Below are 26532 nucleotides of genomic sequence, written 5' to 3'. Positions count from 1 at the left end.
CACTGACCATCATGGGTGAACCACTTGGTTGATGCCACTGTTGGTGAACCAATCGATACGTAGCACACTGACCATCATTAGTGAACCACTTGGTTGATGTCACTGCTGGTGAACCAACCAGAGGGTACCAGTATTGTATTCAGCACTCTTATCTGGTACTTTGACATTATACGATGGTACTTAATAACATTAACCTTTGCTTTGTCAATTTCGAGTAGCTCGGGTGTCCTCTGCAAATTTTGATTTTACATTTTTATATCACCAGATCAACATCAAAATTGGTATTCAAGCATACAAGAATGAAAGACATTTATAACTTTTTTTTTACATTAATCAGTACAAATGCTATATCATTGATAAATCTTATAAATAGTTATCATTGATGTAAACGGGAAACACCTATAACCTGTTATGATTTTTAATATATCTTTTTAACCTTAAATGTGATAAAAAAAATCCATAGTAAGTGAACTTTTAGAAGGATTTCCAAATATATCATTCTTCAAAAAAAATAATTTTCAGTCAGCGTTAACTGTTGTCAATAGACATTTAAAAATAACATTCATATTTTCATTCTTTTTCCCTTATGTTTCTACTGTGGATATTGTACCTTTGACTATGGGTTGATGCTTTAAAAAATCATAAAAATTCCATTTACCGCCGCAGTTAATTTTTCCATAGCAGATAAGATTGGAAAATGAGAAAATAATCTAATTGTTTAAATTTTTATAGATTTTAAAGTTTTCTGTTGTCAACTGCATTTTTAAATGCAAACTCCAAACCTCCGTTCGACAGATGTTGTATGTTCAGTATACAAATAAATCGACATAATAGAAAGGTTGACTTTATGAAAGTTTCTGCTTTGCCCACTTTCATTATTTAGAAATAAAAAGTGGTAATTTTTATTGAAAGTTCTATCGACAATAGAATAACACAGATTCATGCAAAACCAATGTTATGACAATTTACCAAAATTATGAAGACTTTATTTAAATACATGCACATACGAGATATCATGTGTCATAATACAAATATATCTCGGCGAGCAATTTAAAACTACACAAATGTATCAGAGTTTTTATAAATTTCTTAAACAATTAACTTGGGTTATCTCGCTCGGAAATGTCTAATACTCTTGAACTTGTTTTCCATGAAAATACGAATACGAATACTAATACGAAAGTTTTATTTTGATTTTAGAATACAAACATAAGCTCTTAAGAGCTTTTTACCGAATATAAATAACATAAACACACCATTTAAACACACAAACATGCAGACAGGATTTTAGCATATGCACATTGAAAATTATGCAAAGCACTACTAAAATACATATCTAAACAAACAAAAGCTGAAGCACAACTAAAATATATATAAAGCACACATGAAAACATTTCAGGCATACTAGCATGTTAGAGTAGCTTCTAAAATATGAAAAAGCTTATCTACATGCAGAACAACAACATTTTGAACACAAAAATGGAAAACCTTATTGAATTTCAAGACCAGAGTTCAATGGTCATAAATAGACTTAAAATTTGATAGGAAGAACCTACATGCAATATAGGGTCAACAAGTGCATCTATTGTCAATCTAATTAAAAACCGATCTCTCATCGCTCCTGTTTCTGATATGTCGCGTGGGCTCCCACGCGACATATCAGAAACAGGAGCGATGAGAGATCTGGGCTCCCACGCGACATATCAGAAACAGGAGCGATGAGAGATCGGTTTTTAATTAGATTGATCTATTTTACACTATTTATAATTAGTTTGCTGAACCCAATTGAATATCATCGGGTCTTTGATGTAGTTACCTCATAGTATTATGGACACAAATTGAAGGTTTGTGTATAGTCTTCTCATGGAAGTTCCCTTATTTGTTGGGGAGCACATTATTTGTACATAGACAATATTTGATTGTTTGTATTAATTAGCTTTAGTTGAAGTTGTTAAAAAGTTTCTTGAATAAAGAGATACAGCTGTACTTTGTATGTTTGAGTATGCTTTTAGATCACAAGCAAAGGTGGGGTAAGCTTATATCACCACTTATCCTAACCTAAAAAAAACCTTGACCCAATGAACTTGACTTCCATTATGTCTTTCATTTGATGAAGAGAGACATGTTGTTTTAGTCTCTCTCGTTCTTTTCAGTGACACTTGTCCAGGCCACACCTTACTTGTCGTTTGGCCTAGACTTTAGATGTATGGCACATGAGTGTATTGCCAGAATGTGTGTCGTGACCGTCAGGTCAAATTACCGTTTTAGTGTTAACTTGTCTCAAGCATGTTTCTATCTTTTTACCTAGGCTTCAGATATTTGTTGACTTTTACACATATGGTGTAAAATAATTGTAACTTTGCCAAATTTCTTCCATCATAGATAGTGGCAGGGGATGATTTCGTTTAATGGAAATGCAAACAAACAACTTTTGAGTTGATTGATATAAACCAAAAAATTATGTATGAACCTAAACTTTATGTACAATGGTGTATATAGATATAGGAAGATGTGGTGTGAGTGCCAATGAGACAACTCTCCATCCAAATAACAATTTATAAAAGTAAACCATTATAATGTCAATGTACGGCCTTCAACACGGAGCCTTGGCTCAAACCGAGCAACAAACTACAAAGGGCCCCAAAATTACTAGTGTCACATGTTCCATTCAAACGGGAAAACCAACGGTCTAATCAATATAAAAAACGAGAAACGAGAAACACGTATAAATTACATAAACAAACGACAACTACTGTATATCAGATTCCTGACTTAGGACAGATGCAAACATTTGCAGCGGCATTAAACGTTTTAATGGTACCAAACCTTCTCCTTTTTCTGAAACAATGTAGTTCACTTTGTAATATGATTGCTGTAATCGTAGAAGACTCAGTGAACACAGTGTTGTACATGTATTTGTATGCTTTCATGTGCTATACATTATGCTCATAAATGAGCACGAGTGTGTACATAGAGTGAATCCATACTCTGATTTTGTCAGTCAAAATTGAGGTAAAAACAATCTATGTTAGCGATATTGTGGAAAATATCTTTAACAATAAAATAAAATGTTCATAGAAATGTTCATAGCAAGGTTCTGACCAAGTGCATCCTGGCCAACACAGCCTATTACAAACTATACGATGCTGAAATTTTAAAGATCAACTTGTGTTATTAATTTATCAACAAATAATTTCTTGTAATAATTTCCAAAAAACTTGAAATAGTCATTTAGTTCAAAGTTTTCATGAGAACGGTTGACTTCTCTCAATGCTTGTGATGAAATGGCTAATTGGAGCAAATATTGGTCGGTCCCCTTCTTCTGTGTTATTCGATTTAATATGTCATTCAAGTCCATACTCCAGTAATTTGGTTTCACTAAGCTGTATGCCTTCTCGATTTTGAAGTTGGCCAGATGACCACAAAATCAAAGGAGACGATTTAACTGTACGCATCCTATGACCAGCCCATGCTGTTTTCCACCGTTGAAGCTTTCTGTTTATCTCCCCTATATATAGGAAATGTAGAGCTGCTAAATGCTGAAGGTTGAATGGTTATAGAATATCTTGATCTTCCATATAATAGAATAATAGCATAGGTCACCCTCAAATATGTCCCTCCATAATCTCTCAAACCCTTGATTGTGGTTACTCAAGCCTGTTATCATACTTCCATCACCCCTTTCACTGACTATAAAGTCTGCAACTGACACTTTTTCAAGTCTCTTGTCCGATCTAACCCCTAGAGGCACACCGAAGTTGGGGACACCTGACAAAAACAGTTTAAGACTGTTAGAGACGTGTTATTATCACAGCATTTAAGAAACATTGTCAATATGCTTAAACCATCAACACCACGTATTATTATGAATCGCCAGCGTACAAGCTTATGGTTAGTGTCTATATGCCACAAGTGGTTTAGCCCCATTACATTATAAACTCGTCTTCCCGATTTCCTTGTTTAAGCTCCAGATGAATCTTAACGTTGCATAGAGTCTCTTGGACGCCATCTCTGTACTCTAATGCCTTTGGCAATTAACATATGCTGAATAAAATTGAGAAAGGAAATGTGTCAAAGCGACAACAATCCGACAACAATCCGACCATAGAATAGACAACAACCAATGGGTCTTCAATGTAGAGAGAAACTCCTGCACTCGTAGACGTCCTTCAGCTGGCCCCTTAAAATATGTATACTAGTACAGTGATAATGGACGTCATACTAAACTCCGAATTATACACAAGAAACTAAAATTAAAAATCATACAAGACTAGCAAAAGCCGGAGGCTCCTGACTTGGGACAAGCGCAAAATTGCGGCAGGGTTAAACATGTTTATGAGATCTCAACCCTCCCTCCATACCTCTAGCCAATGTAGAAAAGTAAACGCATAACAATACGGCACATTAAAATTCAGTTCAAGAGAAGTCCGAGTCCGATGTCAGAAGATGGAACAAAAGAAAATAAATAAAATGACAATAATACTAGTACATAAATAACAACAGACTACTAGCAGTTAACTGACATGCCAGCTCCAGACCTCAATTAAACTGATTGAAAGATTATGTCTTCATCATATGAATATCAGGCACAATCCCTCCCATTAGGGATTTAGTATCATACTATCATAAAATATATGAGAAGAACATAACCCGTATCATGCCAACAACTGTTGTTATTTTTTAAATGTGTTTATTTTCGATGCAAAGACCCTATAAGTGAATCAATATTAAAGCCAAAATATGCAATCTTTAATGACCTGACAGCAGTATCGTAACTTTAAGATAAGATAAGATAAGATAAGATATATCCCTTCTTAATAAGTCTGTTTAAAGGTTTTGTAAGCTTTTGAAAAGCTCGAAAGCATAAGCACAATGTTTGGTGTTATCTTTTCTCTTTCAAAATGTACAAACGCATGCTTCAAATCAACCTTCTTTAGAACACTCAACATGAGTGATTCTTGAATTTTGATTTTATGCCCCATTTATGGGCATTATGTTTGCTGGTCTGTGCGTGCGTCCGTCCGCTCGTCCCTTCGTCCCGCTTCAGATTGGTCGAGGTTGTTTTGATGAAGTGGAAATCCAATCAACTTGAAACTCCCTATGATATGATCCTTCTAATTTTGATTCCAAATTAGAGATTTTCTCCCATTTTCACGGGCCACTGAACATAGAAAATGATAGTGCGGATGGGGCATCCGTGTACTGGGTACACATTCTTGTTTTTTTCTAATTTCCCATGATTCCTTTTGTCTTTACAAAATGAAAAAGTACCATCATATAATGTCAAAGTACCATCGTATAATGTCAAAGAACAATCATATAATGTCAAAGTACCATCGTATAATGTCAAAGTAACATCGTATAATATCAAAGTACCATCATATAATGTCAAAGTACCATCGTATAATGTCAAAGTACCATCGTATACTATCAAAGTATCATCATATAATGTTAAAGTACCTTCGTATACTGTCAAAGTACCATCATATAATGTTAAAGTACCTTCGTATACTGTCAAAGTACCATCATATTATAAAAGTTTTTAAGATAAGGCAGTTACGGCGTTCCATAGGTTTAATCGTCTTAATAGGCGCCAACCTTCACCCTTACCTGAAACAATAGAGTAACATCTCAACATAGAAAGACATATACTGTGTGTATATGAATATCAATTGGAATGGCTCAATCAAAAGATATATTGTCAAAAACAAGCAAACATGCATAGTTTTACACTGAATACATGTGATCTATGACACAATTAATGCAAATACAAAATTAATAAAATTTAAAAAAAAAGGGGGGGGGGGGGTTAATTGAGATTTAAAATAATGTCAGAAAGACAACCATATAATGTTTGACAAAATGTCGCCAAATGAAATAACGTACACAGGTAATTAGCCGTATTGTATTTTAAGCTTTGATAAGTAAAACGTTGTTTAAACGATATTGTTTTAATTCACCGCCCTCCGTTATTCTTAAATGAAGCCAAATTTTGGTATAATACAAGGCAATGGTTGTCATTATTTCAAGTTAACTCTAAAGTAATTTGCAAAAAGTACAACCGGGCCTGCCTGAGGTAGAATTTGAATATGCACGTGAACAATATCTCAATTGTATTATCTCAATTTTTAGTTAGTTATAGAAGTTTAAATACATGGCAAACACATACATACATACATTTACATCCCGGAGATACTAGTATATAGAATAGAATATTTTTATTTACCAAATTAGGGCCCCAGGAGGGCATATAGCATACAGACAATATTATTATAAACAATAACATATGCAATACACAAACAATAAAAGATATGTAACAAGTGTTATAAAAATAATAAAATAATATAATATACCACAGAAAATACACTCAACAAAATAGTATCAATGTATTATTATTCAATGAATACTATGTTGACCTTGACTCAAGTGCACCCGGTAAGTGTATTTTCACTTTGAAAAGACAAACATGAGGGATTAGTAGTTTGTGCGGAGAAATCTCAATATAAAAAATACAACAACAACAAAAAAAAAACAACAATTAAGCACTCGCACATTTGACTATGTGGTATACTGCAAATAACAAGTATATTTAATAAAGGATATTTAATATGACTTATCTGCAGAAAGCACCAAGAGTCGGTGCTTAAAGGGAAGTCCCTACTTGTACTTAATGCAGATGAGTCAAACTTCTAAATTATTAAAATATATTCTAAAAACATATTTTAAGATTATAGATTCTGTGTCCAGCCAGCAAGGATCATCAAGGGACGGTGCCAGAGAATTTGAAATTCTTCTTATGATCTGTGCAGGCTTAACAGGGTATCCAAATTCATATTAAAGAGTTATAATGAATTAGTTATTGCAGATTAAGTTGTCCTTCAATTCTTAGTATCTTCTATATATTTATAAAATGCAAATAGTACATTGGGATCCTCATTATTCATTATCCAAATTAATTTGTTATCAATTTATATATATAAATATATATATATGATCATATATCAAATCTGAATCGTATATGATAAACATGTAAACAATTAAAGACAGGAAAAGAAAACTTAATTATGGGCGCGTTCAAATTTGCCGCATTATTGAGGGCACCATCTGGAAATATATTTTCATCGCGATAAGTACTGTATTGACTGCGCCATCTGTTCTGTCGGCAAACAGTTTTCTCTAACGAGCAGTTAAAACATCCTGCATTCCCAGACAATGAATTAGATCGCATTAATTATTATTAAAAATCCGATAATATGAAAACTAGATAAATTCAAAAAGGCGATGCACAACAATTAATTAGACCCGTTTTATGCAAATTAAAAGAATATATTACATGTTATTGATTTTTGTGTAATTTTATCGAGTGTATTGCATACAGTTAGTCAGCATCACTCGGCCCTTATCATGCATATTCACAGCTGAATCAAGCATTGCATGAGTCGGATGTTTTGAAACATTACATGTCCTACAGCAAATATCCATCTATAGATTGGAACGAAGATTAAACTTCAACCACTTATCAACAGCTTCAGTGAGTCAGGTCAGTTTTGTTTGGTTCTATATTTCTGGTCACTTGTCCTAGACAATAGCCACCGACAATAGTCAATGACATATCTCTGGCACCAGTGCAAATATTTCCAAACATTGTTACTCCTATCTTTGATCTTAATTATATGCATTACGCTGAAGTTATCCCATCCCCAGAATCCTAACCCCACTAGCTTTACATGTACCGTGCAGTCGAAATGGTAAATGTATTTTTTTTTTATAAAAACAAAAATCACCATAGCTACTACCAAATGTTACGAAACGGCGTAGTAGGATAGCTATGATTTACTAAGTCAAAATGATATATATATATTTATCAATATTACAAATTCTTAACGACCAGCTGCACAAACAGTATAAACGGTCAATAATCACAACAAATATATATTTATCATTACATATACTAGTACACGGTATACAGCTTGAGAAGTACTACATGTGTTTTGTCTTTTTTTGTATTGTTGGGTTTATGTCTCTGTGAATGCTTCATGTTTGTATTGTTTTCTATTTATCTTCAGTTTGTAATTTATATGTTTGGGTTTTTTTTCTTTTCATTAAGTAACAATCCTGTTGTTTGGATTTTAAACTAATTAAGTTCTTATTCTTATTCTTTAAATGTACCCCTGACCAGAGATTGTTCTGTATTTATATTCATACAATTCAGTTTACTTTATTCAGGAGCGGACACGATGCCCCCAAACAAAATTCGTCGCCTGCAGAAAGTGTGCATATTAAAAAAATGGTATAATTTTTCAAATGAAACGAAAATAACTATAGTTACTTCAATTTATAGTGACAGTAATTTCATTTTGAAGAGGCATATTAGTTAGTTGTATAATAAAAACGTTTCAAATGCATATGATTGCAAAGCTACTGATATTTTAGTACAGTTGAATATACTCAGTTTTTTTTCTGCAAGGAAAGGCATATATTTTGGGACCATTCTAATGTGTCGGTTTAATCAGGATTTTGGAATACTGAGGTGTCGAACAAGGCAGGTTACACTGTATATATAAAGTTGAGAAAGGAAACGGATACTGTGTCCAAGAGTAGAAAACAGCCCTAGGCCACCAATGGGTATTCAACACAGCGACAAAATCCCGCATCCGGAGGCGGGCTTCAGATGGCCCTTAATCATAATTTTGTATTGATTCAGTGAAAATGCACATGCATTATGCATGTTTACATTTTATCTTATTCTATAGAAACACTTTTTCTTCCTCTTTTACTTGAACATAGACAATGGTAGTGCGAGTATGACATTCTTGTTGAATACTATTTTATTCTGTTTTAAAATCTCAACCTGAGAAAGAGCTAGGTTACACATCGTATCAAACCTAGTACACGAGTAGAAAAGGATAAAGAGAAAACATTGCATTGTGGCAAAATAATATTTCATACAGATCAAAAGTACTAAGATCTCTAAGAACTAATATTTAAAAGTCCAATAACACTTTCCTAATCCTTTATAATACGGTTGTAATAGCTGAGATCGGGAGAATAACATATCTTATATTGACCTGTGGTAAATTATTGTTCCCTATAAAATCAACCACAAAAGGGGACCGGGCAACCTGCCCTCCTCCTAAATCCTACACTGATTAAAACATATTCAAATAACGTTGTCACGTTATGCACGTTCTCGGCTTAAACATCTACCTTGCAGTAGGCTAGCAAGATGGCCAGTAAACTACTATTGGAGAATTGTAGTCCTACAAACAGATTGATTGGTTATTTGTCGGACTAGTCTATTCATAAAGGAGGGTAGTATGCCTAACATAACAATGAGTTAAGGGTTCAGCTATAGCAAGCAAGCTAAACAAAGATATTCTTTGCCTGCACACTCAAGGCATTTTGCTGTAAATATGCGTGGGCTTTTGTTTAATTTGTGAAAAAAAATTCAGCAGTTTGCTTCGCTTATTACCTCTAATTTTGAAGAACAAGAGGACGCGATTCTATTACTTGAAAATCCGTCATTTTGTTTATTCTTTCAAGAGTTGTACGCACTTTATAAATCCTATTATCCCAGTTTAAGATTCGTTTGTTCTCGAATTTCGAGTTATGCGAGAAGACTGATGAGATTGCCTATTCTAAAATTTCGATTTTTAATCGTAATATTCAAGAAAAGTAAAACTTAAAATTTTAAAAATGATTGATCGTTGCTTGCTAAACATTCAGTGGCAATTATTTCATGCATCTTTACGACAAACATTGCTTACGATCCAGGAAGTTCACCATACGGTCAGGGACGGTCACGTGATCGTACCACATGGTATTATAATCTGTTATAAATCAAATGGTAGTATATATTTATCGGGGACCGTCCGATTGTTGACAACTTAGGCTAAATCGATATATCTGAACGATCAGCGTCAGAACATAAATATCAAATAAAAATATAAAAATGTCACTACCCTACTTTATAATCATAAGCAATCATAACTTATAATAAATCATATTTATACAACGGCAAAATTTCTGTCCCTATCCAATATACCCTCATTTTCCAGTGGCAGTCCAAATTTTCCCGACCATCATCCTGAATGGCCTATATTGTGACAAGACCTACCTATTGTATTTATTGTTAACTTGTTCCCTTCCTGAACATGCATGGTATATTTGCCACTTGACGTTAAGTAACCAACAATCAATCAATCAATATGTATACAACGTTTGGGAAAAAAAGAAATTTCTCGACGTTGGGTTGCTGCCTTATTGACGTACTCATGTCTTCAAACTTGTTGGACCTGCCAACACATAAGTCCATCTTTTTCTTTCTATGCCTCTCGGAGACGGGCATTTTAAGAGTTCTCATGTTGACATCAATATAAAGAAAGGAATCTGATTTTCAGTAGTTGTTGTTTGCTTATGTTGTTCATTAGTGTTTCTCGTTTCTCGTTTTTTATATAGTTTAGACCGTTGGTTTTCCCATATGAATGGTTTTACCGTGCTAGTATTTTTGGGGCCCCTTTATAGCTTGCTGTTGGGTGTGAGCCAAGGATCCGTGTTAAAGACCGTACATAATTGACCTATAATGGTTAACTATTATAATCGTGACTTGGAAGGAGAGTTAGGATGACACTATGTCATTGGTATAGAAGCTTTCAATTGTCTGAAAGTTAGTAGTAGGCCCTGATATGGCATCAACATTTGTATGAAAGCAACTGCATGCTTTTGAGAAAAATAAGATTTTTTACGATTTTACTGATGTAATTAAATACATTGAACATGTTATGGCCCAGGAATAAACTATATAATCCGCTAATTATGAATTGGACTGGTCTTAAAATCACCAATCTGTCAATACAAATTATAATGCTGATTACAATGTTGAAATTACTTTCAGATTCACAAAGAAAAATGCCTCGAGAAAGAAAAATCCCCTCCCCAGAGCCGGATTTTGATTTCTTCGCGCCACACCCACACCCGACTAAAGTCAGGGTAATTAATTCAATGTTCGGCAGTGTTCCTGATGCTTTTGATGGGAAAACTCTGGAACTAGGTAAGGAATCGCCACGGCGTCAAAAGAAGACGACAGAGGATGCCACGGCGACGCCAACGCCAGAGCCTGAGCCAGAAACGAAGACAGAACCAGAGCCCGTTCCTGTGGAAGAAGTGATGAAGCCAAGTGTAGCCAGTGAAGTAAAAGCTATGGCGTGGGATACCAGTGACAGAGTAAGTCTTACATATTTTTTTTTATTGTACCATGCATGTATGTGTCAAATATATACATGATCAGACTCGGTCCAGTATAAATAGTATCACTATTACATATATAATTATAAAGGTATACACATATGCTGTTGGTATGGATATTTTTTTTTGGGGGGGGGGGGGGGGAATTGGTAATTTATAAATGTTTTGCAATTTCACGGAGATAATATATCAATGGGAAGAAATTTATGTCAATGGCCGGGTCAAACATGTAAATCTTTGGTTAAAACTTTTGTTGCTTTGTCGCGCCAAATAACATTTGTCGTTGCTAAAACGCTTTCCCGCCGTGTATATATTTATCTGTTTGTTTTTAATTTTTTCTTCTTTGATATTTGTTTATTTATTTTTTTTTCTGTTTTTTTCCATTGAAATAAAAAGGATGTGCCAGTGATGTCAATGAATGACCTAGAAAAAAAGGCAATGGGCTGACTTCTTGTTACATGTATACTCATCTTTGTTTTGATGGTTTTATTCGTTGCATTTGAAAGTCCTCTTTTTCTGGATGAACACGTTTTTATGAAAATTTTATAAATACCTCAGTTACTATTACGGCAATGTTACACAATTACACGAGAATGGAGGTACAAAACAATGCCATACATTATTTTAGGAAAAGATAAGCAATAAAAAAAAACAGTTAAAAGTGGTCAGCTCTGATTTATTAAGTTGTAAATTACATGACAAATCCGCACCGTCGGGATTGTTTATAGATTCTAGATGATAAACAATACGGCAGTGATTTGTCCGTATTTTATGATTTTTGAATTTGACCTTTTTGTCAGTTATATTGTTTCGTCATATCAATGCATAAATGATTCATGACTTTCAAATGTTTAGATTTGATCATTCCTGATAAAGGTGGTACCCGGTGGAAGGGTGTTGCGAATGCACACAATTTATATTTCTTTAATTAAGAACTTTGATTTAAGAAGATCTATATGCAATTTAAGTATTTCTGCTCATAAGCTTCAAATTGAAGTTGGTCGTTTTTCAAATATTCCACGAAATGAAAGAAAAAATGCTCCTCTGGCTGTGTTGAAGATGAAATCCATTTTTTAACTAACTGTGAAAATTTTGAATCAGATAGAGATGCTCTCTTTGACTTTGGTTGTCAAAGAATTCCAAATTTTTCTATAATTGATAATCAGCATAAATTTATTTATTTATTAAACTGTGAAGACAATCAGGTCCTTAATGCTGTTGGTAAATTTATTAAAGTGAATATGAGTTAGTAATTGTATTGTAACTGTATGTAAAAAAATGTTTGTATCTATGTATCTATGCAAATCAATATTCTTTTTCCTTATTCATGTATGCTCTGTATGCCCCTTAATTGGAAATAAAATTCTGTTCTGTTATGTTCTGTTCTGTTCTATAGTGGATTGGCATTGTAACTACACTTTGTTTGAATTTCCCGTTGAAAACGTATTATCTCATTCTGATTACAGATAACTACATGTGTTCGTTACCGCGGTAACTGTTTTCAATTGTCAGTTGCTTCATCGTTAGGATTTGAAAATATTTATTTATATTTTGTCAGCTAATCTTTAACAAATATTAATGTGATTGAACATGTTTTAACGGGTAACATCTGGTATTCAATTAAGCAAGAATTCCTAAATATTTTCAATCTTTTCTGAACAGAAAAAGTTGCCTCGAATTAAACCTAGTTTTTATGTTTATACAATTTTTCAATATAACACATGTTTTAATCAACTTCAATATTTCGTTTGCGGAAATTTAGGAAACACAAAAAACATGCAATCGTTGCTTTTTCGTTGAAATATCATGATCCAGATTGCCCTTTAAATCTTTCATAATATGTACGTAAATGATTCGACATTTGTATGCAAATACCCTTAGTTATTATTCAGAAACGTCATACAATGAAAACAGAGTTCTCGAAATCATTTTCCCTGATGGTTCTTCAAGAAAATCTCCTATTTCTATTGCAAAATACCAATATTGTGTCGCTACTAAACCCTGTGGTAACAATGATTTTAAGGTGTGCACAAATAAGATCGATGATTTTCTCTCTAAGACGCCGTTTCAGAATCTAATGCATTCTGGGTAATATTTTCAAAAGTGTACACCAAAACGTCGTGATTGGTTAAAACGTCCTAAACAATGGAAATTCAACCAATGACGTGACGTTATTTTCATTTTGGGGTACAAACAATATTTTATCAACCAGGACCTTTTATAGCATACTTTTCCTTTGAAATTTTAGTTTAGATTTTGTATAGTCATAATAAAAATAAGGAGATGGGATATGATTGGCAATGACACAATAAATGCCATAGTTCAAATGAAGTGAATAAAAATCTATACGGTACAGTCGGCTGTAAAAGGACCAGACATGAAAAATGTGCAACAATTCAAACGTTAAGCCCAAAGGCCTTACTTGTTTACAACAAAATAAATTACAAACAACAAATATGTCCGACATGAACCAACGACGACCACTACATGTATTCAGACTACTCTGAATCATAAAGGCTTCGGTTTATAAGGCAAAATAACAGCTCTAAGGATAAAGGTCGGCATACATTTTCGCATATATTCTGAATCTATTCTTTGAGTACTTTATTTGCCTATGTTTGTGTAGATACTGGGTTGTTGTTAGAAAGGGTGGACATTAAAGGTTATAATTGTGCCGGTCTATAGCCGGTGAAAACCTTTCCAGTGGCGGATCCAGAGATTTTCATAAGTGAGGGCCCACTGGCTGCCTAGGGGGCCCGCTCCCGTCACGCTTCAGTGATTCCCTATATAACCAACCAAATTTTTTCAACAAAAGCCTCCCGCCCCCTAAATCTGCCTCTACTTTCTTTTAGCTACGGCCAGACTTCTACACACCCAGACGAACTAATTATCCTTTGCACCGTTGTTACGTAATCTTGAAGTGTATAATAAATATGTGCGTTAATTTGCCTCAAATTGCAGAATGAGACGAATGCGTTTGGAACTAATTAGTTTCTCTTTGACAAACTTATTGCTCATATACAGTTATAAGTGTTTAATGGTTGTTTGTCTATATCAAGATTGCATTTCAATTGAAGCATGCTATGATAGGTGTGAACATCTGGTTTCGATATCTTTTTCCCTCGAGATAAACCTCCTAATTTAACACTGTATCAAAATTAAAATAACATGCATTGTTTATACTCGTGTAAATACATGTGCATAGTTTCGGTCAGGCAGTTTTGTGTTGTATGCATGAGGCATTTTTCTAGAAAGAAAAAAGAGCATTGTTTATACTCATGTAAATACATGTGTATAGTTTTGGTCAGGCAGTTTTGTGTCACATGTATTGGGCCTTTAAATAGGTGTTTTGCCAGTATAGTAATGGGATATACAAGTTTATTGAAGCTGGTTTCACGATTCAGTTGATTTAACTATTATATAATAAAATGTACTGAATAAAACGTTTTCCCTAGGTATTGAGACGATGAAATTGGAAACAAATTTGACTGCATAGGTTCCATTAGAATCGAGACAGTCGATTGAATAATTTCGGGACCTTTTATATATGACTATGCGGTATTGGCTTTGCTCATTGTTGAAGGCCGTACGGTTACATATAGTTTTTAATTTCTGTATCATTTGGTCTCCTGTGAAGAGTTGTTTCATCGGCCGTCATACCACATCTTCTTTTTAAAAAAAGCTATGCTTATTTACAAATGTACTTGATTGATTTTGAATACAAACCATTTGCATTTGATAAACTTATAATTCAGTGACGGTTGTTTTTAACTAGTGTAGCAGGAATATTGAATTGTCAAGTTACCCTCCCGGAGCATATGATAACTTTAGGAGCCCGACTCTATTCAGGTTTGTTCAATCATCAGTTGGTCATTGGTTTTGTCCGTCTTTCAGGCTCCGATTTAGTGCGTTTGAAAGTCCGATAGTTCGATTGTCTTTTTTATGTCTTCCTCCTTCAATAAGGAGTATCCAAATTCTTCCATATCTATAGGAATATTGTTTTACTCAGAAAAAATATATTGAATACCGCTAAAAGAACGGAAATAGCATGTGGTAAAATTAGTGACAGAGTCAGAGGGGACGTAGAGGGCGAACGCTCCCATTGCTTGGACTTTTTTATTTGTAAAATTTAATGATTAATCAGACTAAGACTTCGTGAAGTTTGCCATTTCCCGTGTATTTAATTTGTATGCGACAATTCTTTACTTGTATACAGATATTTTTCGCTCGTATTTACTGTAATATATATTATTGATTATGTCAAAGTCTTGTGATTCGCTATTGTGGAGTTGACCAGTGCATTCATTTTAAAATTCAAATTACAGTAACACATTACTTATGCTGAGGATGACAATAATGACACCTTCAGGATGGAGCAAGAACGTATTGACTTCTATTTCACAATTCCACCAACTCTATTACACTCTCATGAACAAAAGTTCCACAGCAATAAGTTTTACACACGAAAATATGTTAAACCCAAAACGCCCCAGCCTATTTTAATATAATTTAGCTGAATAATGATCGCCATGCAGTCAGTAAAAGCTCTAGATAGATTTCAATGCCTCTTTCACACGGACATTTAATTCGAATTGAATTCGAATCGAATGCGAATCGAATTCGCTAATCGCGTTCACACACTCTTCTTTTTTTAAATTCGAATTGATACGCAATTGGCTAATTCGAATTACCGAATTCGAATTAGAAATACGCTTTTGTTAATACGAATTAAAAGTTAGCGTCGTTTGGACAGTAGAGCGAATTTGACGCGAATTGTAATTCGAATTAGAATTGACGTTAGGACGTAAAACGTTTCGAATGCGAATTAAACTAGTTCGAATTAGTTAATGCGAATCGAATTCGAATTACGTGTGAACTCAGCAAAAGTCTAAGGTATGAACCATTTGATTCGAGGAGGCAGTCTGAGATATTTGAGAGAAGAACAATCTGACTCTGATTTTTACCTTGAACAAAAATTCTGGCCGTATCGAAAACAATAATCTTGTCCACTTTTTTGCTATTTTAAGAAACGAAAATTTCCAACCGAATTATTTAGCATATTAAATAAACATGATGAATATAAAATGGGCGTCATTTTTTTTGGGGGGGCCGGGGGTTTGCATATCTGACTGGAATGTCTGTTTCGCCGAACTGATATATTGAATACTTTTTTCAAGACCTGTTGTCATTTCAAACTCATTCATTTTAGTTGTTTGTCTTTCTTGACTTGTGTCGGTCGTATTGTAAATTTCATCGAATAGCCCGACTTATATCTTGTTTACAAAACTGTGACTATGTGCTAAAAAGTAAAATAACAAAAATACTTCATGAACTCCGAGGAAAATTCAAAACGAAAAGTCCCTATTCAAATTGCAAAACTAAGTGATAAAACTCATCAAACTTAACATACAACAGATAAGAATTTTCAATGTCTATTTTTTACTGACAAGTCCCACATCAAATATCAGTACATAGCTTTGGATCCATACTATCTTTTAATAATAGACAATTAATAAGGAGAATACGGAATACAAAATATCCAATCCAGTCCCTACACTTACAGCAACTATAAAATATACATTCCCCAAGTCAGGAACCGATTATGTTTTAGCCCCCAAAAGGTCCCAATGTTTTTTCGCCTCGCTCCGCTTGGTAAATTCAAAAGCTTCGCCCCCTTTCCAAAATCCTAGATCCGCCCCTGAAATGACTCGTAGACTTACTACATGTCCCTCCCCTAAAACAAAATCTTCAATTTTACCCCTTTAACAATTTTACACTGCTTTTACCATGAAAGTAAAATGAATACTTCCTTGCTATTACTAATATTACTAAGAGGTTTTTTTTATTATAATATATTGACATCTGCAGAGTAAGGGCAATCAGTATGCTGGCTTTTCGGTCAACAGATAAGTAAGTATGAAAGAAATAAAAGAAATGGAATTGTAGCAAACAAAACCAAAAAACTTAGATGACTTCTTGTGGTTCCTGAACGGCTTTTTAGTCACCGTATTATAAACATCTGTTTTTCATTGGTGCTATTTATTTACCCGGGTTTCAAATTTGAGTCTACATAATTGAAAAATGTCCGTGTTAAAACCATTAAAACGGTGCGAAAATCCATAAAACCGCGACGCTTACCCGCGGCAGTTCTAAACACCAAAATATTATTTTAAAGTTGTTCAAAATCTTAAATTTAGAATAACCCAATTGAGCCCCAAGCTTCTTCACAAGTTTGACATTATAACAGTCATGTTTTTAATAATTTTAAACGAGGGCTAGTTAAATATAGTGGAAATATTGTTATTTCAGTTTTAACATTGAGTATAGATTCTAATTTTAGTTTCAGAGTTCACCTGATTTTTTATTTTTTTTTATTTTGTTAAATGACATCCATAATCATTTTCAAATATTTAATTGGAATAATGTGAGTCTTTTTAAAAAATTGTTTTAGAAAAACATCGTGTCCAGTGGCGGATCCAGAACTTTTCGTAAGGGGGGGCCCACTGACTGACCTAAGAGGGGGTCCGATCCGGTCATGCTTCAGTGACATCTACATCTACATCTACGACATAGCGGAGCTATGTCGTCACTCGAAAAGGGTACTTCGACCCATCACTCAAGTATAGTTTTAACTTTTGACGTCCTCCAACATGACAATAAACTTCTATATTTACAAACAATGGTTCCAAAATTGTGCTAAAAATTTATATACAGGTGCAGGTTAAAAACATTTTCTACCAGTATCGACTGTCTGTGTTGCTAGCCACTACAGAGGAGCTGGGTGAGTTTGGTCTTGAATTCCTCACTGCTCTCGATCTCTAATAGTTCATCTGGTAGTTTATTCCAGTCTCTGATGGTCCTAGGGAAAAAGCTGTATTTGTAGATATCTTTGTTTGGCCTGATTTGTACATATCTTTTAGTGTTCGGTTGGTGGAGTCTCGACGTTCTTCTTGGTTTTATAATGTGCGTTGGAATAGGTATAGCAACTCTTTCATGGATGGCTTTATGAAAGAGTGTTATACGTGCTACTTTTCTTCTTATTTCTAGTGGTGTTAGATTTAATTCTTCTAGAAGAGTTGTTACTGTTCCAGGCTCCCTTGAATAATTGCTTTTGATAAAGCGTGCTGCACGGCGTTGGACCATCTCAATCTGATAAATATGTTTTTGTAGGTGAGGGTCCCATGCGCTGCAAGCGTATTCAAGGTGCGGTCGGACAAGGGCAAGATAGGCTTGTTTTTTTAACTGCCTCTGGACATGATCTAACATTTCTTCGTATGAAGCCTAGTGCTTTATTTCCTTTGGTGACAACTTTGTTAACTTGTTTGTCCCATGACATGGTGTTGGTGAGTTCAGCTCCTAGGTATGGGTTTGATGCAACTGATTCCAGGATATGACCATTGATGTTGTAGTTGAAGTTGATGGTTTTCCTTTTTTTGGTTATTGTAAGGACATAGCATTTTGAAGGATTGAATATCATTTGCCAAATTTTTGTCCATTTTACCATTTTGTCGAGATCTTCTTGTAGATGTTTGCAGTCATCCTTTGACGAGATTGCTAGGTAGAGTAGGCTATCATCTGCAAACAGGCGAATTTTTGATGTTATGTCATTCCCGATGTCGTTTATGTATAGGAGAAACAGCAATGGTCCTAACACTGTTCCCTGTGGTACGCCAGATGTTACTTTAGCAGTACTTGATCTTTCTCCTTCCAGTGTGACTTGTTGTTCTCTTTGTGTCAGCCAAGCTTCTAACCATGCAAGTATGTTTCCATCGATACCATATGATGCTAGTTTCTTCAACAATCGCTGGTGTGGTACTGTGTCGAATGCTTTACTAAAGTCTAATATTAGCATATCTATCTGTTGGTTATTGTCCAGATTTCTGGTTATATCCTCTGCTGTTATGACTAGTTGTGACTCACACGATCTTTTGCTTCTGAAGCCATGCTGGAAGTCCACAAGTATATTATACTTCTCAAGATGGTTCATTATGTGTTTAAATATAATATGTTCCATTATTTTACATGGAACTGATGTCAAGGATACTGGTCGATAGTTGACTGGTTGACTCTTATCCCCTTTCTTGAATAGTGCGATGACATTTGCAATAAGCCAGTCTTGTGGTACGCTTTGATCTTTTAGTGTTTTGGTGAAGATTAACTGTAAGTATGGTGATATTGACTCTGCACACTCTTTCAATATTCTGCACGATATATTGTCTGGACCATTTGCCTTGCTTGGGTTCACTCCCTTTAATAGTTTGATTAACCCTTCTATACTAATGTGTAGACTTGGTATTTTTGATGTTTCATTTTCAGTTATCTTAGGGAAGCTTTGAAAGTCTTCAATCGTGAACACTGATTGAAATTGTGCATTAAGTGCTTCTGCTTTTCCTTTGCTGTTGTCTAATATTTCTCCATTAACTTTGAGTGTTGATACTCCCACTGTTTCTCTCTTTTTAGATTTGATGTATTTCCAGTATTTTTTCCCTATTCTGTATTGGTCTTGTGTGTTTGTTGAAGCTTCTGATGTTGATGGACTTACTTCTAACATATCAAATATATACTTCTTATGTGATATATCAAGTTCTGTCTTTACTGCTTTTCTATATTGCTTGAATTTATCCCAGTGCTCTTTAGTTTGGTATTTCTTTGCAACTTTATATAGTCGTTCTTTTTTACGTATCATCTTCTTGATGTGTTGGTTCACCCAAGGTAGGTTAAATCTCGATGTCAGATTTTTGGATGGTATATGTAGGTCCATTGCTTGAAAAAGGTGAGTTTTAAATAGAGTCCAGTACTCTTCGATGTTCATTTCTGTTATCTTCTCCTTGAAATTTTCATATTTGCTGTTCAAATATTCTTGAACTTTTTCCATATTTCCCTTCTTATATTGATAGACTTTTCTGGGCTTGTTCTTAATTACCTTTGGTCTTGCATTGACAGTTGTAATTATCATCTGATGATCACTCATTCCATCAGTAATGCTCATTTTCTGTACCAGATTTTCATTAGTTGTGAGAACAAGATCTAGAATGTTCTTTTCCCTCGTTGGTTCTGTGACACATTGTTGCAAGCAGTGTTCCTCAACAATGTCTAATGCTAGTTTGTTTATTTCGTTGGAATAGTTATGGCTTGATTTGATGGTGTATCCTCCATTTGAGTCTTCTTCATCCCAATCAATATCTGGTAAATTGAAGTCTCCAGTAAGTATTATGTTAGGCAGAGTATTATTATGCGTTAATCTACTAATTGAAGTATTCAAGTTCTGTAATGGTGTAGGATCATTATCTGGTTTACGATAATAACAGCCAGTGTAGAGGGCTTTACATCCTTTCAGTTGTATCTTTGTCCATCCTATTTCACAGTTAGTGTCTAGTGTGTCTTCTCCGTTGCATACAATGTTCTTACGTACAGCATTAATTATGCCGCCGCCTTCATGACCTTTTTCAGTTATTCGGTCTTTACGGACTATCTCATATTGTTCTGGGTCTAATATTTCTGCTGTTGATATGGTTTTGTCAAGATGTGTTTCTTGCAGATGAACTATGTGTGGTTCATGTGTTTCAATTATTGTCTGGAGCATGTTTCGTTTAGCTTCACTTCGCAAACTACGACAATTCATTGTAAGTATGGTAAGTAATCCTTTATCATTTTCATTATTCATCTCTGATCTATCACTTCCGGTTGATGTACTGGAGGTGTTTAAGCTGTTGTTTTTGCTGTTTACTATTGCTTCTGTATGCTTATTTTGTTCGATTGTTGTACCAGTTAAAATTATTTTACATTTTGGACATGACCATGTTATGTTCTCACATTTACTCAGTTTGTTATAATCTTCTGGACTAATGTTACCACATTTGATGTGAACCCATAGTTGACAATTGTCACATGACACAGCTCTATGGTTGCTGTTGACTGCCTATATGTGATTCCCTATATAATCAACCAAATTTTTCCCACGAAAGGGGGGGCCCGGGCCCCCCAGTCCCCCCCCCCCCACCTGGATCCGCCCATGGTGTCTAAATAGAGAAAAGTCATTGTCCAAATCAATTCAATTATCCCGTTAAGTTAACAGGTGCGTGTCTTCTTGGACGTCCGCGTTTATAATTTCCGTAAAACCATTCACCGAGACATTCCTGATTTTATACACTTTCTCTATGCTAGTCGCCGGGCCGAAACTGTTGCATGAGTAATTCCCATCGACTGATGCTTTCACGTTTGAGATAAACTGCCAACAAACCGGCGATTGGAATTCTGTAGTTCTAATCTTTAGGATACATTATTATTTAATGAGATCGTTTGACAAAAGTGTGTGTTTATGTTAATTTTATGAAAGGGAAGTTTCATTTGTACAACACATGTACATAGACATAGTGGCGGAAAATTGTGAATTTTTAATTTATTGATGGAATTGATTTTGTGAAATTTACATCTTCTCACACGTGTTACAAAGCATCTTAGCTTGTTTATTGATCAGAAATAGTTGACCTAAAATTTACATCATTCCATCAGAAAGCGAAAGAAATGAACCGGACGCCAGTAAAGAAAGTTCCCATTCATTTGCAGGTAGGTTACTGTTTCGAGCTCAAATAAATTTGAATTAATAAGATTATTTACCAATGCAAGACCATGAGCGAATCTCGGAGTGAATCATTGTTTTAATTTTAGATGCTGCCAGTTTTTCATGCCAATCAAAATGCTAATTGTTTAGTACAGAAATGTATATTGGATTTGATTAGTAAATTTGCACAGTGTATGACTGTACTGTACTTACACAGTGGTTTTTTGGCTGATTAGCATATAATTTATCAGAAATTAATGTCATTTCATATTTCAGTGATAGAGGTTTTATGCTAATAAATGTACAATTATTTATGTTGACTGCTCTTTTAGTCTGAATAATTTACAGTTCCAAAGAATATGTAATTCTATGCCTGGTCATATTAAAGGCTAAACTAAACAAGTGAGTGTGTGTGTGTGTGTTTATATTAAAGTTTCCACCTTCAGAATAATTGGTTTTACATTGTACATTTTTTTTTGTGTAGTTGCATAATGCACATGCTTGAAGAAAAAGTCCAGAAATCATATTTATTTGGCTGATTTTTTTACTTTGGTGTATTTTTCTTTAGGCCAAATAAAGATATATGTGTGGTTCCAGTAACCCTACCGTCCCTGCTTATTCGGCTTAAAAATAGCCTACCCTAAAGATTTTATTGTCATTTTTCATCAAGCACTGTTTAAGTCAGAATAATGCTCCTACAAAAAAAAAATCCCTACCTACCTACCCTAACTTTTTTTCAGATGTAACTGGAACCACACATACTTTTTTATTTGGCCTTAATAAAAACATGCTGTTACGGCCAGAAATCGCCTTTAAATTGTAGCCAACAAAAGACACAAATCAATAATAAAATTTAACAATATTTATTATACAAAAGTTTACAAGAAGTATTACACAAATATTACTGTCAACTTAACTGTCAAAATATGAGTCCAATCTTTTATCTTTGTCTGTATCCCGATATCTTTCGGAATCCAATCTGAATATTACGTTCACTACTACGGTCACAATCCAGTATGATGTTGTTTGTAGAATTAAAGTGTCAATCCAAATGCTATGAATATAAATGTCTATTGATGTTTAAGTCCAAGTCCAAGAGTGTGTTTAACTTTAGTGTCTGTATATATATAGTTGTCATGGAAGATTCTAGAACAGTCTATAAGGGAACATCCTAGAAAGTTACAACGGAAGTTTCTAGTAAAATGTAGAAGTTTATATAACGCATCTTTTATTAGGATCATTCTGGAAAGTTCCAATCATTCTGTAATTGTTCCAGTGATTTCTAAACTGCACAGTTCTAAGATTATTCTGTAAACAACTATCAGGCCACACAACACAAATCAGGCCAACATAAATAAATACAATAATTACAATATCATAACAATGCAAATATATATATATACATGTACAGGAGTTTCAGCATAATCATGTACATATTCCTTTAACACTACGAGGTAAGCATATACATGTACATGTATATAAACAGGAATCAGAAGTTCTATCTATAAAAATCTGTAAATAATAAAGTCGACTATCAATAGAGCTTCTAGTTTCCTTTTATCAATGCACAATCGTTTGTTCTACATGTATTTGTAATTTGAATATTCAAAATTAAAATACATATATTTACAATGTCAGATGCATATATGTTATTACGAATGATGGATGTATATATGTATGTATAATATTATTCATCAAAGTTATCAATTAATTTATATACATGTACATTTGTATATGTGATACCTTGATTCCAAGATGTACAGTGCACATTGCAAGCATGTCATTTTGGTAGTTATCCTGCATGCTTAATTATGACGTGCGCTATTTCTACTCAAGTTGGAAAAAGGAGGAGAAAATATTATGATGGCAAACAAAAATAGCAAGTCTATTTTGAGGAATCAAAGCAATAATAATAATCAAATCAAATCAAATAATTTTATTACCATATAAACCAAAAACATGATCTGTGACAAACATAACATATATACAAAAATACACAATACAATATTAAAATACAAAATGTATCAGTTCAAATTATTGTTTTGGGTCTCCCGAATAATCAGGGATATATTGAGAGGTAACTTTTGAATGGAGCTCAGGACTATTATTCCAGACAAGAGCTTGGTAAAGGGCTACCCAAATCAAAAAGTAGTTGCTGTAGATTCTCAAACTTTCACTAAAAATGAAAATGTAGGCAATAATAATATGTCTATGATATTAAAACCCACTGTGGGAATTCAACCTAGTGAACAATTAAATTAAGAATTTAAAAATAGGCATATATTGTATATGATTAAAGACCAAAACGATTAAATTACAATTAGTTGTAATTTTAGCTTAACTTCTGTATATTAATCGGATAATCATTAAGCCTTTCCTTGCGATCAAACACTTCATTATTTCGGTATTATCTATTTAATCTTTCACAAAAATGTCAACACAGCCATACCTATTCTAAATAAACTGTAGTTTTTTGTTAAGTTAAAAATCAGGTATTAGTTTATGAAGATAAACTTTTGAGTAAATAAATCCCTTAATATTTTGATAAACATTTACATGTTAGATTATTAGAGAAGAAATTCATTGTTATACATGTATATTTTTCAGTACATGTATACATGTACATTTACATGTAAGATTTTAAAAGAAGAAAGTCATTGTTATATAGGTATACATTTACATGTAATGAATACAAAATAAAGTACCAATATATTCTACAGTAACATGAACAAATGATGGAGTAGTTGTTAAATGTGGCGGCAGGTCACTCTATATGCATAATATGCAAGACTTTCAAATTCACAAACTATATAGATTGCACATTGCAGAAATGCTGACTTTTATTTTTTTATTTTATTGAAACAGAAATCACTGTCCAAATTCTATATTTTTGCAAAGATCTAAAACATGACTGTACACTAAAAAATTATAATCCTCTTAATAGTCTGGACTCTCTAAGTACATACAGATTTTTCCAGAACCAGAAACAAAAATTTGTTCTATTTTATTTATACACAGGATATATGAAATTGCATAGATAATCATCCAATTTAGCTCTGTATATATAGCCTGGGATCCGGCCCAATCTAGCTGTGCGTCGTAAGGGCCAGGTGGGGAACAAATACCATGTGATCGATTCAGTGCCAGTTGACTCTGAATCTAAAGTGAGGCTGAATAAATATTTGCATAAATTTTGATGTTTGATGTAAATCAGCACAATTGGAATCCAATTGACACCTTGGACATGTGAAATCTTAAACTTTTAACTTTCTCACCAGGCGATTGCTGATAAGAATTAACCCTTTTCTGCTTACTAATTATCATCATACTACTAATTAGATATGATAACACTATACATCAATTCATAAAGAAAAATAATTACAGTCTAATTTTTACTAATTGATGTTAAATAAGAATTGATTGGATACAGATGTAAAACAAACATTGAGGACAAAATTAGTATTAACCAATCATTGACAGGCAGTATATTGATACACGCCTGGCTATACTGACAAGATTGGCCAGGACCCCAGGCTATGTATATATCTCTGTTATCTAAACCCCTGTGTAACTTTATGACTTTAATCAATATTCTCTGATGTTGGTTTTATACCAGTCAGTGAATAGCCCCATGAGGGGAAGGATTGTATAAATATACAAAATAATTTAAATATTGTAATGGGGTAATCAATTTCTCTGTAGGATCATCTGGGAAACTGGTTCAATTATAAATTTATGAATATGACCTTGATATTTTTTAAAGGTGGTAAATTTGCATGGTTCTATTACTCATGTAACTAAATGTGAAAAATGGCATTTCAAACTTTTTATGTTTCAATTATTGAATTTGGTTAAATTTTTTTTCAAGGTATTATGAAATACAACCCTTTAACAAGTTATGAATTATGAAGTTTATTTATATTTTGAAGTAGGATTCATTTCCTGTTTTCAAATAATTTCACATCAATGGAAATTTGATCTAGTGTCAATTTGCTCCTGTGAATTCAGGAAGAAACGTTTACATCTTTAACAAGTTTAAATGTTAATGTCTGTACACACATGACAAAAGTCAGCCTCAAACTAACAAAATAGAAAATAAAGTGAAATTGGATACATGTCTGGGGGTGTATTAATATCATTGGTTTATACTAGTGTTGTCAAATCGTACACTTTTGCCTAACTGGTTACTCGGATAATCGTTCGACCGATTAACCGGTTAACCGGTAGTTTGAGTTGGTGCTTGCAAGCCTTATCAATAGTGCCCTACACATGGATATAAGATGTTGTATGAGTGTCAATTTGACAACCTGTCATCCAAGTCATAAATTTATGCTTTAGAATTGAAGTTTTTCCTCTGGCATTATCAGGCTTGTCTGTGAGGATTCTTGCGAACTTTGACTTTTAATAAGCAACTACACCGTATCAACTATATATATAGCGTTTGTACCTCAGATTGAAAAATAAAATTAAAACAACTACTTGTCGTGGAATTGAATATGTTTGAAAATGATTATTCTTTCCTTTTCACTTGTTGTCTCCGAAAATGATGTGGAGTGTTTCATTTTGAGTGATTAATTATAAAAAAGAAGATGTGGTATGATTGCCAATGAGACAATTCTCCACAAGAGATAAAAATTACACAGAAATCAACAACTATAGGTCACCTCACGGCCTGTTTCTTTACTTTGTTTGCATGTTACTCGTACTATCACGTATGCATTGAGCAC

The 26532-nt window shown here is 33.8% G+C and overlaps 1 protein-coding gene across 9 annotated transcripts in view; it reads left to right on the top strand.

Annotated features, from left to right (window-relative positions):
* Positions 1-7386: 7386 nt before the first annotated feature.
* Positions 7387-26532, top strand: part of LOC139482473 (dihydropyrimidinase-like) — a 55682-nt gene continuing 36536 nt past the window's right edge. For 5 of the 9 annotated variants that reach the window (XR_011654873.1, XR_011654872.1, XR_011654871.1 and 2 more), the window contains exons 1-2: positions 7387-7540; positions 10895-11223. Coding sequence is in view for 4 of the 9 variants with exons in the window: in XM_071266379.1 (XP_071122480.1) it covers positions 10909-11223 (315 nt within the window). In the remaining 5 variants the exon portion in view is untranslated. Of the gene's footprint in view, positions 7541-10894; positions 11224-21369; positions 21811-26532 lie in introns of those variants that run through there. The other 4 variants (XR_011654876.1, XM_071266383.1, XR_011654875.1 and 1 more) reach the window with 3 other exon arrangements.

This window comes from Mytilus edulis, chromosome 7 (assembly GCF_963676685.1).
Source record: "Mytilus edulis chromosome 7, xbMytEdul2.2, whole genome shotgun sequence".
Classification (NCBI taxonomy): Eukaryota; Metazoa; Mollusca; class Bivalvia; order Mytilida; family Mytilidae; genus Mytilus; species Mytilus edulis.
Note: the sequence above shows the minus strand (reverse complement) of the source record. Positions and strands in the feature narration are given on the sequence as shown.